We start from the raw sequence: 18,604 nt of genomic DNA, 5'->3' as shown, positions 1-18,604 counted from the left end.
TAGAGTTGGATGCATCCTCTAGCGTCATCTGGTACAATCCCTTGCAATGCAGGAATCACAGCTTAAGAATCCCTGGCAGGTGGACTGTAGAGTTAGAAGTAACCTAGATGGTCATCTAGTCCAATCCCCTGAGAGGCAAGTGGATTATTTATGGATGAAGCAAATAGGGAAAGGGGTGTAGCTCAGTGACAGAGTGTCTTCTTTGCATCCAGAAGGTCCCAAGTTCAATCTCTGACAGCAGCTTGTAGAACTGCAGAAGTGTCCTCTTTGAAACCCTGGAGAGCGGCTGCCAGTCAGTGTAGACACTATTGAGTTGGATGGACCAAATGTCAGACTCGTATAAGGCATCTTCCTGTGCTCCTATTGAACACAGCTCTTTATTCAGAATCATGAGGACTAGAATCTTAATCTTTAGGGGGGGGGGCATAGCTCAGGGATGGAGTGTTTGCCTGGCATGCAGGAAGTCCCAGGTTAAGCTGCCACTGGCATCTCCAGGTAGTGCTTGAGGAGAGCTTTGGCTAGAGAGCTGCTGCCTGTCAGTGTAGACAGTGCTGCGCTAGATGGACCAGTGGTCTGACTCAGTGGGAGGCAGCTTCCTATGTTCCTATCTAATGAAGCCCTGTATTCAGAACCGTGAGGACTAGAAACTTGTTCTCAGAAACATTAAAGGCTAGCAGTTTTTTTGCTGCAACACTTTCCAAGTTACAGAGAAGGAGATAAGATTCAGGTAGAGGATTTTAATTATTTAGAGATTCTCTATGGCTCTCGTCACTCAAAAAGGCTCACAGGACTGGCTTAAAACAAGACAATCCCTCCTCATAGGCTTACAGCTTTTTTAAAACAAAACAAAAACACCATAAAAACAACCCATGAGGGAAAAGGGAGATGGATGGGACGAGGAACAGTAAACTTAAATAATATTATTCTTAAATAATAGCTGTTTTCATGATTCAGAAATAGTTCAGGGGTAGGGCTGTGTGATATCTGGTTTTCAATATGACAATATATCACCAGCTAAACATTATGATATTTCAGTATATCACAATGCTTGAAATAAGGCTGGAAGTATGTAGAGATGAATGTGGTAATGCCCTGGCAACTGCTCCTACCTACAGGTCTAAGTCTAAAATTGATAGATTTTTATTTACCTTTAACATATTGTTAAAACTGTTATACAGTGGTGCCTCGCAAGATGAAATTAATCCGTTCCGCAAGTCTCTTCGTCTTGCGGTTTTTTCGTCTTGCGAAGCACGGCTATTAGCGGATTAGCGCTATTAGCGGCTTAGCGGCTTAGAAAAAGGGGGGGAGGGGAAAAACTTGCAGGAACTCGCAAGACGTTTCGTCTTGCGAAGCAAGCCCATAGGGAAATTTGTCTTGCGAAGCACCTCAAAAGACGGAAAACTCTTTCGTCTAGCGAGTTTTTCGTCTTGCGAGGCATTCGTCTTGCGGGGCACCACTGTATTATAGTACTACTGTACTGATAATGTTTAAATTAGCACATTTTCTCTAAAATTAAAGCTGTAGAAGAAATTCAGTAGCATAGATATCAAAGGTAAGGTGAGAGAATGTTTCCTAAAAAATAAATTACATTACGAAACAAGAAAAAAAGCCAATTCACAATCACTGTCACACTTTTAGATATTCAAATATATTTCACTATTGAGTCTTCGTTGAATGTATGCATCCCACAACACCAGTTATTAGATTGTTTGTTAATTTTATTTTCTAAACCAGGCCAAAATAGAGCGAATGAAATGGATAAATTTTAACAGAATAAAAAAAATTGCTAAACAAATTTTATATTTTTAGTGCCAGGGGAATCTGCATTTCTTTTATAATCTAGGCGAAACCAGAAAGAATGGATAGAATGTTACAGAATAAAAAAAGGTTAAACTCTCTCTCTCTCTATATATATATATATGCAAGGAAAATTTGATGCATTTAATTATATGAAAATTTATTCATTGATAGTGTGCTTCAACAGTAACGTTACAGATTTCTGGAGAATATATTAATGTTAATAACTTAATAATAAATGTGTGAGAAAGCAAAGGGGTAAGAGGAGAATCGAGAAGAGTTCCAGGTTAGGGAGGAGGGTCTGGAGGAGAAAATGAGGAGCATATTGAGGGAGACAGAGACAATTTTGCGTTCCTGCGTGTACACACACACACACACACACACACACACACACAGCGAGAGAGAGAGAGAGAGAGAGAGAGAATACATGCAGATGGGGAAAAGAGGGAAGTGGCCAGAGCAGTGTGTTTTTCTTTCTTTTAATCTGAAGCAACTACGGAACATGTTCTTCAGCAGTTTCTTTGGGACAGGGGAGGTGGTGGAGGGGGGCGGGAGAGCTACTTTAAAGTTAAGAAGAGGAGCTGCTGCCTGCTAGCAGAAAGAGGCTAAGTTAATTTTTATATATACAGTGGTACCTCAGGTTACAGACTCTTCAAGTTACAGACGCTTCAGGTTACACACTCTGCTAACCCAGAAATAGTACCTCAGGTTAAGAACTTTGCTTCAGGGTGAGAACAGAAATCATACAGCGGCGGCAACGGGAGGCCCCATTAGCTAAAGTGGTACCTCGGGTTAAGAACAGTTTCAGGTTAAGAATGGACCTCCAGAACAAATTAAGTTCTTAACCTGAGGTACCACTGTATAAAAAACTGCTCTGCGTATTCATAAAAACAAAACGCGCACAAACACAGGAGATGGAGAGGGAGGGACACACACACACACACACACACGACACAGGCAATCGCACACCCACAACCAAGAAGCACAGCAGGGGGAAGAAGGAAACAGCTCTAATGCCACAGCAGCGTGTTTTTCTTTCTTTTAATCTGAAGCAACTACATAGTGTGCTTCTCTGCAGCTTGCTTGGGACAGGGGAAGCGGGGGTGGGAGAGAGGGGAAGAGCTACTTTAGAGTAAAGTTAAGACGACCTGCCGCCTGCCAGTGAAGAGAGGCTGGGTTAATTAAAACAACAACAACACAAGGTGTTCTGCTGCTTCTCAGAAACAAAACACAAACACAAACATGGGAGTGGGGAGGGAGAGAGACATACACACAGACAATTGCACACCCACAACAAGCACAAGAAGGGAAAGAGGGAAGCGGCTCTTACGCTAGAGCAGTGTGTTTTTTTCTTTACTACTCCCCCAGTTTATATTATTATGTGAGAACAGGAGGAGAAAGGGGGCTCCAGATTCAGCAAGAGCCTGGCGTCTCTGAGGGAGGGAAGTTCCTGCTCGCAGGTTGTTGAGCTCCACCTGCTCAGGAGACAGAGCACTCAGGCAGAGTTAGAGTTTTTGCCTGCCGCTGAGGAGGCAGGCAGGGGAGACGGAGAGCTAAGGCAGAGAGTTTACCCTGCAGTGCACACAAAGTTTCTAAGTGAGCGATTTTTGCGTCAGCCTGCTGCTGCTGCTGCGACAGGAAGCACAGAGAAGCAGCTGAGGCAGAGTTAGCAATAACAATGGCTGCAACAGGACAGGAAGCAGCGTTGGCTTCCCGATTTTTGCAATATCATGCTTTTTGACTATTGCACACAAGCACACACACAACTCACGATATATTGCCAGGTAATTTTTTAAAAATGGGTATCACAATTTGCTCTTAATATTGATTATAAGACAATATATTGATATATCGCCCGGCCCTATTCAGGGGTAGGAAACGCCTGTTGGAGCTTGCTTTTTGGCAAAAGCTAATGGAACAAGACGTTGCAGAAGACCTTGCAGTCATGAAAGAAGCGGCACACAAGGAAGAAGGGAGAGGGAGGGGAGAGGGGAAGGAAGAAAAAAGCAGCAAACTCGGGTACCGTTTCTTAAACAGTAATTATCATCATGACCAGCTGGGGTAGAATGTTTCTGATTGAGCTGGCCTTCATCCCCAAAAGAACCAGGGAGGGGTTTGCTACTTTGACCCTTTTCTCTCTTGTTTTTCTTTTTTTAAAAAAACAACAACTAGGAGCTCAGCACCCAGCAGCCTTATCTTCCGTGTCTCCATCAGCCCCCTTCCAGAATGTCCCTCCCTCCGTGTCGCAGACACCAGTCATCGCTGCCACGCCTGTGCCAACCATCACCGCGAACATCTCCCCCATTGCTGCGGCCCCTGCTGCTGTGCCCCCACTGCCTCCCCCTCCTGCTGCCGCTCCCATCATGCCTGTGGTAACTGCTATGTCACCTATTGTCAAGGTAAGCAAAAGAAAATAAATCCAACCCACAGGAATCATAGAGTAGGAAGTACCTTTTATCATACAGTATGTGGTGGACGTGTAAAATGGCTAAGAGCTTCTGGGATATGATACATAATGAATTGAAAATAAAAATGTTTAAAAGGAAATTTGTAAAAAGACTGGAAGTTTTCTTTTAGGAATAATTGATGCAGATATACCTAGAGATTAGGAAAATCTCATATGCAACTACAGCAGCCTGAATGGTATATGCTCAGAAATGGAAGGAGGGCACAATACCAGCAAAGGAATGGCAGATTATATTGATAGAATATATAGAAATGGCTAATTTGACTAGCAGACTAAGAGACCAGGATGAAAGAATTTTTAAGAAAGACTGGAAAAGATTTGCAACATACTTGAAAAATTACTGTAAACTAAAATGTTAGCAGTGTTAGAATAAATTCAGCAGTATGAAGTATATTGAAATAAAACTGAAAAAGAGAGATTCAGGTAGCCGTGTTGGTGTGACGCAGTCGAAATAAATAAATTAAAAAATTGTCCAGTAACACATTAGAGACCAACGTAAGTTTGCTCTGGGTATAAGCTGAAGAACTGTGCATGCACACAAAAGCTTACACCCAGAACAAACTTAGTTGGTGCTACTGGACAATTTGTTGTTGTTGTTTTTTGTTTTTTGTTTTCAAAAAAAGAGAATACGGAATAATTAGAATTTGGAGCGGCAATGGGTTAATAAAACGAAGCATGGAAGGTGGCGGAAAGGAAAATCGATGATAAATGTATGGTTTGTATTTTGGTTAAATGCCATTGTGCAAACTATGTAAAATTGAAAATGATAAATTTAAAAAGAAAAAAAGAGTTGCAAGTGGGGATTGAACCTGAGACCCTCCTACATACACTACCAGTGATCTATGGCCCATCCAAAGCAAGATTCTAGTCCTCATAGTTCTGAATAAAGGGCCCATGCATTCATCATTTATTATTTGTAGCCTCTCCTTTTAGAAGAAAATTAATTTTTAAAAAATTGTGTATGTGTGTTTTCCTTTGAATTTCAGAAAAAGGGAGTGAAGCGGAAAGCGGACACAACCACCCCGACCACATCAGCCATCACAGCCAGTCGGAGTGAGTCGCCCACCCCGCTGTTGGACTCCAAACAGGCAAAGGTGGTGGCCCGCCGGGAGAGCGGGGGCCGGCCCATCAAGCCTCCCAAGAAAGACCTGGAGGATGGGGAGGTGCCCCAGCATGCGGGGAAGAAGGGGAAGCTCTCCGAACACCTCAAGTACTGTGACAGCATCCTCAAGGAGATGCTCTCCAAGAAGCACGCAGCATATGCTTGGCCCTTCTACAAGCCAGTGGATGCTGAGGCTCTCGAGCTGCACGACTACCATGACATCATCAAGCACCCGATGGATCTCAGTACTGTGAAAGTATGTCCCCTGTTAAATCTTGATTCATTGTGTTGATAGCCCACCTTTTCCTCCTCCCTTTTCACAGCAACCCTGTAAAGGTAGGTTAGGTCAGGCTGAGAGAGGCAGTGGCTGTGAGCCAAGGTCACACCCAGTGAGCTTCATGGCCGAGTGGGAGGATTTGAAGTTCCTAGGCCAACACTCTAACCGCTAGATCACTTTTTAAAAAAGGTCTGTTAACCTTTTCATAGTGAAATATAAGAGTAAGTTAAAAGGAGACTAGGAATTGTTTGCATGCCTGGATAGGCTTGTCCAAACAAAAAGGTTTTAAGCAAGCACCAGGTAGTGAAGGCACCTCCCTGCTGTCAATAGGCAGGGCGTTCTACAGTGCAAGTTTGAGTTCTTAAAAGCACAGAGTGGGCATTATGTGGCACATGGGACAGTGCCAGTTCTATGGACTGAAGCAGTCAAGTGCTTATATATGACCAAGGCGATCTCACTGGTAAACTGGTCCCAAGTTGTTAAGGGCTTAATACACTAACCATAACTTCTTGAACTTGTCCCAGTTGCAAATCCTACTGATTATATTTATTATTTAATTCATGCCCAGCCCTCCCTCCCCAAGGAGCTCAGGGCAGCAAACAGGTATACAGTTTAAAAGAAAAAACAACGCTGGAGCGTTTAAAAACCATTATAATTAACAACGGTTACAATTTAAAATGTTTTAAATCCAGTGATTTTGGGGTTGCCAGGAACAGTCTTCTTCAGCCACCACAAGCTTGGGTTAAAAGGGTAATACATCAATGTTTTCAAACCCCTCCTGAAAATTAATAATGTTGGGACAAGTGCTTCTCACTAGGGCGGACTTTCCTCAACCAGGAAGCCACCACAGAGAAGACCCTGTCACGGGTCAAAACTAATCAGGCAGCACCCAGGGACTACCATCAGAGGCAGCTGCCAGGCTGATGCTGGCATTGGATGAGGGGGAGTTGTGGCCTGGTCCATCAACAGTGGACTTGTTTTTGCTGTTCCTCCAATGCTTGCTGGCAGATTTCCGATATAATAGAATTTTAGGGTTCAGGGGTCAAGGGTAATCTAATCCAACCCCCTGAATTGCAGGAATCACAGCTCAAGAATCCCTGATGGATGACCATTCAATTTCTGCTTTAAAATCTCCGATGAAGGAGAGTCCACCACCTTCACAACATACATGAGCAAAACTTAAATCCCACATGACATACTCTCAGCTGTATCATTTTATTCCTGTAGCATTTCTAAGCATCAAAAGTGCTTGTAAATAATTGTTTTGTTCTCTGCAGTGACCATAGTAGTTTGTCGATGGTTTCCAGCCCTGCCCCAGATTAAACTCTGCCTTTAAAATAAAATAAAAACCTTTCTGCATATGTGAATTCAAGTTGCTTAGGGCTTTTTCGACCTGTTATCCAACTTTCCCTCTCCCTGTTCTTCCTTCCCTCCCGACTTTCTTGTATTTGCAGAAAAAAATGGACGTTCGGGATTATCAAGATGCCCAGAGCTTTGCGGCGGACATCCGGTTAATGTTCTCTAATTGTTATAAGTACAACCCTCCAGACCATGAAGTCGTGGCTATGGCCAGGAAGCTTCAGGTAAAGTGATGGACAAAATGGAACCAGAACAGAGACTCAAAAACTGATATGAGAAATAAATTAATTTCCTTGTTAAAGGTGCCTATGAGGCTTTGGATTGTGCCTAATTCCCCTTGCCTGCCTCCAAAATAATGCATTTCTGTCCCTGATTTGGCCTGTCCCAGGGAAGTGACTCAGGCAGAGAAGTGACAAGCAGCCTCCTCATAGGAGCAGAGTGGATCATTTATGCACATCTGCATTGGGGACACTTTTAGAGCAGAGGTGGTCAAGTAAGTCCCGCTGGTGGGCCAGAACTTTTTCTCCTCTCCTCCCACTGGGCAAAATTGTGACAGGTGGGTGAGGATGCCGGCCTGTCAGCCACCTGATGTCACGGTGATATTGGGTGACCTGGGGGGGGGGGTTGGGGGGGTTTTGCCTGAGCAGTTGCGGGAGGTGGGGGGAATCATGCAGGCAAAGGCAGAGGTCTTTACAAGCACTGATAATCAAGTGGATGCCTCTGGTTAGCTGACAGGTGAGGCATTTTTAGACCAGCTGGGTATTTACCTGAAGGTGAAGGACAGGGAGCTTGGTTTGGTTGGCATAATTGGACCTATGGACAGAAGTGTCCCTTCTGGGGAGGGGAGGGGGGAGCTATCATTTTTTGTAATGAGATTTTTATTAAAGTTTTTAAATAACACAATAAAAACTGCTACAAAAAATACAAACAGAAGAAGTAGAATATGGAGTCCTCTCTTAAGAGTAATTTTTAGCCCTTACCACCTAAAGGGGACAGTAGCTCATTCCCAGCTCTCACCTGGAATCTTTCCTTTCTCCTCCCAGCATTTGGCCCTGAAAGAGTGACATTTCCATGTACATTAAAAATATGATTATTTAAAACATTCAGTCCATGCTAACACCCATCTTCTCTATTTTCTGTTAAACAATATTTCTTTTAAGTCAAGGTGACTCAGAATCAATCATTTATTTTCCCCACAAAAAGCCTAAGATAGGTTCCCGAATTGTTATTATTGGTACCTGTCAACCATATTTTTTCTTTAATATTAACTTTACCTCCATTAATTCCCATCAGCATTATTCCATATCAGCTGACAGTAAATTCTTCTGTGTCCATTTTAAATCTATCCAGTGTGGTCACATATTAGGATAATCTATATTTTTCTTACTATATATCCATTAGTCCATGTCCTGTATGTTCAAATTCCATTTCCTGTTGTGTTTCCATTTCCTGTTGTATTTATGATAGCATCCCAATCTGCTCTTCTAGGACCTTTGATTTTTTTTTTGTTTTTCCAAGTCTTTTTCCATAGAGAATAGCATAAATTTAGCAGCAGCATTCTCTGAATTCACTCCAAATTGACTGCAGAATATACTTTGTCTGCTAGAACTGAAGAAAGGCCAGGAATGAAGTTTTTCCCAGTGCTTCCCCCCTCTCAAATCCATCAATGCCATATCCAGACAATTCTCCATATCACTATTTGTGATTTTATCTTCTCCTCCAAATCCTTGTATGGAAGGCATTTCAATTTCAGCATCTGCTTCCTGTAATTTAGCTATTTATCATCCAGTCCTGCTAGCTTTTCATCGATTTGGTTTGAAGCACAGAATTGGAGAGTTGGAAGGAGCCCTCAAGGGGCATCTAGTTCAATCTCCTGCAGTGTAGAAATAACAGCTAAATGTGAGAGGATTCTGCAACTAGGCTGCATCAAAGCAGATTATGCCCAGTTGGCCAATATACGTCCCATCTTTTTTTTTGGGGGGGTGACTCAGCAATGATGCTCTTGTGTTTCACATCCTTGCCTTTGTTCCAAATTGTTTATTTTTTTGAATGGGAGGTTGGGGAACACTGCTTCCAAAGAGATAGTGGGTGGAGGGGGTGGGGAAACTCACTGTCATGGAAAGTGGTGATGGCCACCAATCTTAAATGGCTTTAAAAGAGGAATAGACAAATTCGTGGAAGAGATAAGGCTGTCAATGGCTGCTAGCTATGGATGCTTTAGCTGAGATTCTTTGCATTGTAGTGGGTTGGACTTGATGATCCTTGGGGTCCCTTCCAACTCTACAGTTCTGTGATTCTTTGATTCTATGGCTGTGCTCTTTCTCTGTGGTCGGAGGCAATGATATTTTTGAATACCAGTTGCTGGGAACCACAGAAGGAAAGAGGGCTCTTGTGCTTGGACTCTACTTGCATGCTTCCCTTTGGAGCATCCGGGTGGCCATTCTAAGAACAGGATGCTGAACTGGATGTGGCCAGTGGCTTATCTTATGTTCCTAGAAGGGTTGTGGGCTCTCTCTGCCCCCTCTACAAACCTCTCTCTTTCATATGCCCTCTCTCTCCGCACGCAGGACGTCTTTGAGATGAGGTTTGCCAAGATGCCGGATGAGCCGGCAGAGCCCCTGGCCCAGCCCCCACAGACGGCACCTGTTGTCAGCAAAAGCATGGAAAGCAGCCATAGCAGCGAGGAGAGCTCCTCCGACTCGGACAGCTCAGACTCTGAAGAGGAAAGAGCCACACGGCTGGCTGAGCTGCAGGAGCAGGTGAGAGGTGACCCCATGCCAGAAGTCCTCTTCCACACCATACACAGTTAACCTGTGGAACTCAGTCCTGCAAGGCAGTGATGGCCACCAACTTGGATGGCTTTGGAAGAGGATTGGACAGGTTAAGGGAGGAGAAGGCTATCAATGGCTATTAGGCATGATGGCTTTGGTCTACCTCCACTGTCAGAGGCAATGATGCTTCTGAATGCTAGTAGCTAGGAATCACAAGCGGGGAGAGTTGCTGTTGCTCTCAGGTCTTGCCTGCGGGCTTCCCTTTGGGGCATCTGGTTGGCCACTGTCAGAACAGGATGCTGGACTAGGTGGGCCACTGGCCTGATCCAGGATGGCTCTTATTATGTTCTTATGGTCCTTTAAAAACAAACAAACGTTGAGATCTCATTCCCAATGGGTTCCAGGCCAAGCTCCAATAAAAGCCCCTCTACACGTGAGCTTGCTTGACATTTTGGTATCTATGAAATATGTCTGTGAAAAAACCTTGTGTTCAGCCAGCACACATATGGTTCTAGAAGTCTTCAGTTTGAGAACCACCTCAGCAAAATAACTTATTTTGGAGTATAAGTCACTTAGTCTCAGTTGGGCTGATCTGTAATATGAGAGCTACACTTGCCTCTGAAGAATTTAAATGATCATTTACTTGTTTGAAACAAGGTCCTGCTTTTTAGTGTTTATAAAGTAAACTGCAATGTGGCTAATATTCAGAGGCTTTAAAAAAAAAATAATCCCAAAATAATCCAAACAGTTTTGGCTTACTAGGAACCTTTCTTTCTTTTTTAAAAAATTGGGTGCCTGAAGGCATACATTGTGTGGTTCTTATAATGCAAAAAATACATTATGAAAAAAAGAATTGTGAGTGGGGGAAATGCTGCTGGCCCTTGCGTTTTCATGCACTTTGAGTGGCCTGGAGGGCTAGAAAGTTGGCCCTTTTAAAAGGAAAGAGAGGAAAAAATGAAAAGATTCTCAGGATTCCTTGGGAGACCAGAGTGTAATTTTTTGTGTGTTCATGTGGCAAATGCAGATTGCGGGATCCCCTACCCTTCCCCCCCTTCCTACCGAATGGATTCGCACTCAGGATGCACGATTAGCTTCCTCGCCTGTCTTCTTGTTCACACAGGACTGTTCCCGATCATTGAGGCAGTGCTACAAGGTCAATGACTCCCGAGACTGGAATGGATGGAATGTATTTGTTTATTTTAATTTTAATTTTAAAATTTTCATTTTCTTATTGCTGTCCGGATATGTCAAGTTGTGTAGCATTAGCATAGCTATATATATATATATATAATATCTATTTGCTGTGTTGCATGTGAGATAATTTTTCCGTCCTGCTGATCCAGTAAAGCTCTGGGCTTCAGCTGGCAAGGTGGGATTCTGCAGGTGTTTTGATAATAAATTTGTTTTAAAATAAATTGGGGGTGAAAGGGGAACAAGAGAGGGTGACAAGAGGTCAAGAGCTTTGAGTTCTGATCCTTTTAACAGTCATGGAGGACGGGAACTTTAAAAGCACCTGGATCTGGTCAATGATGAGAGAATGCTTAAGGCAGCACTGGAGAACATCAATGGCCCATCAGCTGTTTGCTGGACTAAAACTCCCATCAACCTCTGACTATTGGCCAAGATGGCTGGGGCTGATAGTAGTTGAAGTCCAACAGGAAATGGAGGACCACGGGTTCCCCACCCTTTATCCAAGGAGAGGGATTCCACTCTCACATGAGGGAATGCCTCTTCTATATAGAGGCATCCTTCCACCTCTTGCATGCAGTAGTGGAATACTCCTTCTTAGATCAGGGATGGGGGGGGCCTGGGGGCCCTCCAGATGTTGTTGGACCACAATTCCCATCTGACCATTGTCAGTGTGGCTGGCAGGGGTTGATGGGAGCTGGAAGTCCAGCGTCATCTAGAGGGCACCACATGTTTCTTACACCTGGTTTAGATAAGAATTGAACAAGGTGGCCCGCTATAGACTATTTTGTTACAACAGTTTATATTCTAGAGGGCTTTTTTGAGTTTTGTTGCTCTTGGCATGGCAGGAGAGTAGGAAAAAATGAGATTGTGAGCCCCCAAGGGCAGGGCCTCATCACTGCTTTTAACTGATGCTTATCTTAGGAGTTTTGTTAAAGGATCTGATGATGATTTAGACAAAGTCCCATATTTCAGTCCTCCTCCATTGGGCGGGGGGTGGGGGGAACCTATTGGCAGTACATTCTCTTCCACAGCCAGTGCTGCTGAGTCCATAGAGTGTTTGCAATCCAAAGCGATAATCAGTGCTCCCACCAGATTTCCTGAGAATCCCACTTTTTTCTTTTTTTTTTAAATGATGGGCAAATTTCTAGTCCTCATGATAATTCTTTTAAAGGTGATGTCTCTGCTTCTTCCTGGGGTGGAGGTGGGACACACAGTGATATTGCTGAACCAAGTCTTATTTGTGTTTTAACACTTTTAAAAGGGACCCCTTGCTCTGTTTTTGTTCCATTTTTATTTTAGGACCCCTTATTTTTATGTGTGTGTGTTTTTTAAAAAAAATACGAAGTTCCATTCTCACTCAATCCTTAGTGCCTGGGGCAAGTTAAAAATGCAGGGATAGAAAAAACAAAAATGACATTAGAAGGGACCCTATTCTGAATGTTGATGTGTTCATCCATCAGTTGATGGCCAAGCAAGGAAATGTTCGGGACTGGATGTTCACAGACCTCTGGGGGGAAAGACAGCCCCACAAGTGGGTAGGGGAGGCTGCCCGTAAGGGCATCTCTTTTGCTTTGAAGATTGGGGTTCCCAAACCTTGGTCTGTGCACTACCAGTAGGCCACGAGCTTCATTCAGGTGGTCTGTGGTGTGTTTGTAAGCTTGTGGTTGAACATGGGAAAGAGCCCATCAGTCATTGTACTGAGAGAGGCTTTTATTTCTTTAGACGCAATGACGGCCAATCAAACCTTCCCACCCACTACCCCCAAAATAAAATAGGAATTTAAAAAGATATCTTCCTATATACAGTATGGAGAAATGCAAGGTGCCGTTATGCTCTGCAGTTTGCATGGCCGCCAGTAGGGGGCAGTGTCAACTACAGCATGAAGAACAGGTGAGCTATTTTAACAGGGAAGGGAAGCACTGCAAAGCACCTACTGCCTACACTAAAAAGGCATGCAACAAGGCTTAGGGGGAGGGGAGGCTCTTCACACAAAAGCTGAGCAAGCTCTTGTGTGAAGCAACCCCCCCCCCCAATTAAACACAGCTAGAGTCAGGTTTAATGGAAGGCAGAGTGGTCCTTCATAAAGTGGTTTAACAAGCTGCTTTCTATTAACACCTCCCCCCTCCATTAAATGTGCCTGCAGTGAGGCTTAACATAGAAGGGAGAGGAGCTTCACACAGCTGTTTAGCAAGCCACTCTGTGAATTGCCACCCCCTCCTTTAAAAGGGGTGGGGCTTAGGGCAAGCTGTTGGGGGGGGGGGAGAGTGGATAGGTGAGGTGTAAAGGGAAGAGAGGTTGGTCAGGTGTCGCGGAAAGCCAAAAGGGGTAGATGGGGTTAGCAAGTAAAGTGAACACGCGCGGTAGCTGCATTGGCACACAGCTGGGGAACGCGACAGCAGGGGTGGCAACCCCTAGTACATTATAAAATGAAATTACAAGTTACCAAAAAAAAGCTTGGCTAAACAATTTTTAGCAGGCACCAAACGCAGTGTGTCTTCCTCACTCCCCTGGTGTCAATGCATTGGGAATATATCAGACAGGCAAAGCTGGGCTTGTTGCTTTCCCACCCTACGTCTGCAGGGTTGTTTGAGAACTGACACCTCCATGGGGAGGGGACCACATCTGGTGCCTCTTTGAGGGTTGTTGTTGTTGTTTTTTACAGTCAAGTGGTATACAAATATGCAATCAATCAATTGGGAGAGGGGGGGGTATGAAGCCACTGCTATCCATGCAGTTGTAGCCCAGATCATGGCAGGCGCATATAGAGCCACCACACATGAGGTGGTGGAGGGGCTAGTTTTTGGTTCTCGCCAATGGCATTTTGCCAGGAGCACTGCTTGGTGGTAGCCCCTGTAAGATCCTGCAGAAAGTGCAGCCAGTGGTGAGATGATTTGTAGATTTGAGAGAACATTGGCAAATATCCCTCAGCCACCAGGAAAGTAAGATAAAGGTAAAAGGGAGAGAATTTCACCCAAATTTGATAGTTGCTGAATGTGATTTCTTTTCTCATTAATTGATGGAGAATGATCTAGGTGGGGTGGGAAATGCAGGAGGGATCCCCTGGCACAATTTTAGAGTGGCTCATTCCCTCCAACGGAGCTGGCTCTGGAGCAATATGGCCACCTTAAGCTTTTACTCTTCCATCTTCCCCTGCCAGTTGAAGGCTGTCCACGAGCAACTTGCTGCTCTCTCGCAAGCCCCCGTGAACAAGCCAAAGAAGAAGAAGGAGAAGAAGGAAAAAGAGAAAAAAAAGAAAGACAAGGAAAAAGAGAAGGAGAAAGAGAAGCACAAGGCAAAGGCTGAGGAAGAGAAGAAGGTGAAGGTCACTCAGCCGGTGAAGCAGGCCCAGCAGAAAAAGCCACCGGCCAAGAAGGCCAACAGCACCACCACCGCAAACAGGTAAAGGAGAGAGGTGTAGTGGTCTGGGGTTACTGTTTCTGCAGCACGGTCCCTGTCTCTGATGTCACGGCCTAGGACCCTCATACCTATGGAACCGCCTCTCCTGGTATGTCCCACGGAGGACCTTAAGGTCCATATATAGCAACACCCTAGAGGTCCAGGGCCCTAAGGAAGTTAGATTAGCCTCAACCAGAGCCAGGGCCTTTTCAACACTGGCTCCTGCCTGGTGGAACATTCTGTCTCATGAGACCAGGGCCCTGCGGGATCTGATTTCTTTCCGCAGGGCCTGTAAGACAGAGTTGTTCCACCTGGCCTTTGGCTTAGAATCAATTTGATTCCCTTCCCCTCTTTTTTCCCCCTTTCTCCTCCTGTGAAGAGGCTGCATCCTAATGTTTTAATGTTGTATCTTAATCTTTTAAATTGTATTTTAATCAACTTGTTTTTATTATTGGTTGTTAGCCGCCCTGAGCCCGGTCTTGGCTGAGGAGAGCGGGGTATAAATAAAAATTTATTATTATTAAAGCCACCCAATCAGCATTGAATGGGGGCTTTTTAAGTCACTGAAAAGTGTGGGAATTAAACTCTAGTTCCCATTTACAGAGTTACGCAGAAGAGAGCCCGGGTCTGATCCTTTCATTAGTTCCCTTTCCCTCCTATAAAAAAAATATGCAAGACACTCCCTGTTTAAAGCTTAAATAACAAACAACTTTTACACAGTGTGCTTGAACTTGTTAGATTAAATATACAAGGCAGGCAGATGTTACTTCTGTTACTAATACATATTATACCTAAGACAACAAAAGACTGTTGCAGACTGACCTAACTCTGAGGTAGACAGCAGCATAACGGAACATATCTGCTGCTCCGACTCTGAAGACTGTTAATAACTGCCATAACTGAACCAACGGAAAATAACTGCCACGGCCTGTGACATCACAGAGTTCTATAGCCCTTTGTGAGCGTTAACTCTTTTACTTAGCGATTTGGATGCTTCATCCCACAAAAAAAGAAGCTTCCTCCTGCTCTGTGCTGACTGGAACTAATCAAAAGGAAAGGAGGAGTTGGTCACAGAGGATCAGCTCCCAAGGTTGCATGGGAAAGCCCCCCTGAGGAGGAGGTGGTTTTTTTGTTTTTTAAAAAAATAGTTTTTATTTTAAAAAATTCTTGGGTTACAGAAGTACGGACATTGTCTCTATTTTCATAGAGTCTTTTCTACAAATCAGTTATGTTCAGTGTGAGACATTGATGTTGTACACAGTATAAAGTTGGGAGGAGGAGAGAGAGGAGGGGAGGGGGTGGTAAACAACATTATTTTACTTAAGTGTATGTGTGAGGTTTTTGTATTGGCGTCACTTGGGCCACCTGCTCCTTATAGCACTGCATCTCCAGCCCTTTGTAATTGGTTGCCCCCCCACATATATAATAATAATAATAATAATAATAATAATAATAATAATAATAATAATTTATTATTTGTACCCCGCCCACTCTGGGCGGCTTCCAACAAAGATGAAAAATACACTAAAATGTCACATATTAAAAACTTCCCTGAACAGGGCTGCCTTCAGATGTCTTCTGAATGTCAGGTAGTTGTTTATCGCTTTGACATCTGATGGGAGGGCGTTCCACAGGGTGGACGCCACTACCGAGAAGGCCTTCTGCTTGGTTCCCTGTAACTTGGCTTCTCACAGGGAGGGAAATGCCAGAAGGCCCTCGGCTCTGGACCTCAATGTCCGGGCAGAACAATGGGGGAGGAGACGCTCCTTCAGATATACTGGACCGAGGCCATTTAGGGCTTGTGCTCGGAAACGTACTGGGAGCCAATGTAGGTCTTTCAAGACCGGTGTTATATGGTCTCGGTGGCTGCTCCCAGTCACCAGTCTAGCTGCCGCATTCTGGATTAGTTGTAGTTTCCAGGTCACCTTCAAAGGTAGCCCCACGTAGAGCGCATTGCAGTAGTCCAAGCGGGAGATAACCTGAGCATGCACCACTCTGGCGAGACAGTCTGCAGGCAGATAGGGTCTCAGCCTACGTACCAGATGGAGCTGGTAAACAGCTGCCCTGGATACAGATTTGACCTGTGCCTCCATGGACAGCTGGGAGTCCAAAATGACTCCCAGGCTGCGCACCTGGTCCTTCAGGGGCACAGTTACCCCATTCAGGACCAGGGAATCCTCCACACCTGCCCGCCTCCTGTCCCCCCAAAACAGTATTTCTGTCTTGTCAGGATTCAACCTCAATCTGTTAGCCGCCATCCATCCTCCAACCGCCTCCAGACACTCACACAGGACCTTCACCGCCTTCACTGGTTCTGATTTAAAAGAGAGGTAGAGCTGGGTATCATCCGCATACTGATGAACACCCAGCCCAAACCTCCTGATGATCTCTCCCAGTGGCCGCATGTAAATGTTGAAAAGCATAGGGGAGAGGACAGAACCCTGAGGCACTCCACAAGTGAGAGCCCAGGGGTCTGAACACTCATCCCCCACCACCACTTTCTGAACACGGCCCAGGAGGAAGGAGTGGAACCACTGTATGACAGTGCCCCCAGCTCCCAGCCCCTCAAGATGGTCCAGAAGGATGTTATGGTCGATGGTATCAAACACCGCTGAGAGATCCAGCAGAACTAGGAAACAGCTCTCACCTTTGTCGCTAGCCCGCCGGAGATCATCAACCAGTGCGACCAAGGCAGTTTCAGTCCAATGATGAGGCCTGAATCCCGACTGGAAGGGATCCAAATGGTCCGCTTCTTCCAGGCGTGCCTGGAGTTGTTCAGCAACCACTCGCTCAATCACCTTGCCCAAGAATGGAAGATTTGAGACTGGGCGATAATTGGCCATCGTGGCCGCATCTAAAGATGGTTTTTTAAGAAGCGGTTTAATAACCTCCTCTTTCAGCGGGTCTGGGAAGGCTCCCTCACGGAGGGAAGCATTCACCACCCCACGAAGCCCATCACCCAGTCCTTCCCGGCTAGCTTTTATAAGCCAGGATGGGCAAGGATCCAGGAGACAGGTGGTTGGCTTCACTCGTCCAAGCAGCCTGTCCACATCCTCGGAGGTAACAGATTAGAATTGATCCCACACAACTTGACTAGACAGGACTCTAGCACTCTCCTGCTCTGGCCCTGCTCCCACGGTGGAGTCTACTTCTTCCCGAATCTGAGCGATTTTATCTGCAAAAAACTTTGCAAAATCATTGCAGGAGATCATGTGGCCCGTACTGGGCCCCAATGTCACAGGTGGTTCCGCTAAATTGTGAACCACCTGAAAAAGTCTCCTGCTGCTGTTTTCTGCAGATGCAATAGAGGCGGCGAAGAAAGTCTTCTTCGCCGTCGCTATCGCCACTTGGTAGGCTCGACGTTGAGCTCTAACCTGTGTCCGGTCAGATTCGGAATGAGTTATCCGGCGCTCTAGCCGTCTCAACGATTGTTTCATTGCCCTCAGATCCGTGGAAAACCACGGGGCTGTCCGGGCTCCATGCAATCGGAGAGGGCGCTTTGGAGCCAAACAGTCAATAGCCCTGGTTAACTCCACAATCCAGCGGGCCACCAGGGAATTGGCTGAAAGGCCATCAACATGGGATAAAGCATCCCCTACCACTCTCTGGAAACCATTCGGATCCATTAAGTGGCGGGGGCGGACCATCTGAATCGGTCCCACCTCCTTGCAGAGGGGATGGGTCGCAGAGAAGTCCAGTTGCACCAGGAAGTGATCTGACCATGGCACTTCTTTCGTTTCGCTTTTACCTAGTGTCAGACCACCAACATCCATAGAGGTAAACACCAGGTCCAAGGCATATCCGCGGCTATGGGTTGGGCCAGACTTATTCAGGGACAGCCCCATGGAGGCCATGCTTTCCACGAAGTCCCGAGCGGCCCCTTGTAAGGTCGTGTCGGCATGGATGTTAATATACACACACACACACACACATATATAAGCTTCCCCAAAGTGTGTGACCCAGTCGTTTTATGGAATATTAATAGCACATTTGCAGAAATTGTTTAAGGGGGTTGAAAGCGATGCTAGCCCTACTCCGTGTTGATTCACTGAAACTGATGGCCATTATGAACTTGGGTACAATAATTTCAATGTGTCTACTCTGAGTAGAACTTAGTTGGGTACTGCTCCTCGTGTTTGGTGCTTGTAGAAATGCTTTCACTGGAAGTGGAAAGAGAGAGGGTTTGGTGAGTACAGTGGTGCCCCGCAAGACGAATGCCTCGCAAGACGGAAAATCCCGCTAGA

General features: G+C 45.2%; 1 protein-coding gene and 2 long non-coding RNA genes across 7 annotated transcripts in view; 1 reads left to right on the top strand and 2 right to left on the bottom strand.

The window, feature by feature from the left end:
• The window catches only part of BRD3 (bromodomain containing 3), a 38,787-nt gene that overhangs the window by 11,522 nt on the left and 8,661 nt on the right, over positions 1-18,604 (top strand). Inside the window, exons 5-10 of one of the 3 annotated variants that reach the window (XM_079961288.1) lie at positions 3,970-4,196; positions 5,251-5,622; positions 7,098-7,226; positions 9,570-9,761; positions 10,894-10,926; positions 14,122-14,363. In XM_079961288.1, coding sequence (XP_079817414.1) covers positions 3,970-4,196; positions 5,251-5,622; positions 7,098-7,226; positions 9,570-9,761; positions 10,894-10,926; positions 14,122-14,363 — 1,195 coding nt within the window. Of the gene's footprint in view, positions 1-3,969; positions 4,197-5,250; positions 5,623-7,097; positions 7,227-9,569; positions 9,762-10,893; positions 10,960-14,121; positions 14,364-18,604 lie in introns of all 3 variants that reach the window. The other 2 variants (XM_079961287.1, XM_079961289.1) reach the window with 2 other exon arrangements.
• On the bottom strand, positions 2-15,480 carry LOC307207547. 3 transcript variants are annotated; one of them, XR_013834703.1, is made up of 5 exons: positions 15,183-15,480; positions 10,833-10,943; positions 9,937-10,130; positions 8,020-8,054; positions 2-128 (listed from the first exon to the last, which is right to left on the bottom strand). It is a non-coding gene; the product is annotated as an uncharacterized lncRNA (long non-coding RNA). The 3 variants fall into 3 exon arrangements; XR_013834702.1 differs by having other exon boundaries at positions 9,937-10,943; XR_013834704.1 differs by lacking the exon at positions 9,937-10,130.
• On the bottom strand, positions 313-3,984 carry LOC307207576. The gene is made up of 3 exons (XR_013834737.1): positions 2,584-3,984; positions 1,471-2,500; positions 313-1,184 (listed from the first exon to the last, which is right to left on the bottom strand). It is a non-coding gene; the product is annotated as an uncharacterized lncRNA (long non-coding RNA).

The sequence above is a fragment of the Podarcis cretensis genome (genome assembly GCF_951804945.1).
Source record: "Podarcis cretensis genome assembly, chromosome: Z".
NCBI lineage: Eukaryota > Metazoa > Chordata > Lepidosauria > Squamata > Lacertidae > Podarcis > Podarcis cretensis.
The sequence above is the reverse complement of the archived record's forward strand: the minus strand, read 5'-3'. Positions and strand labels throughout refer to the sequence as shown.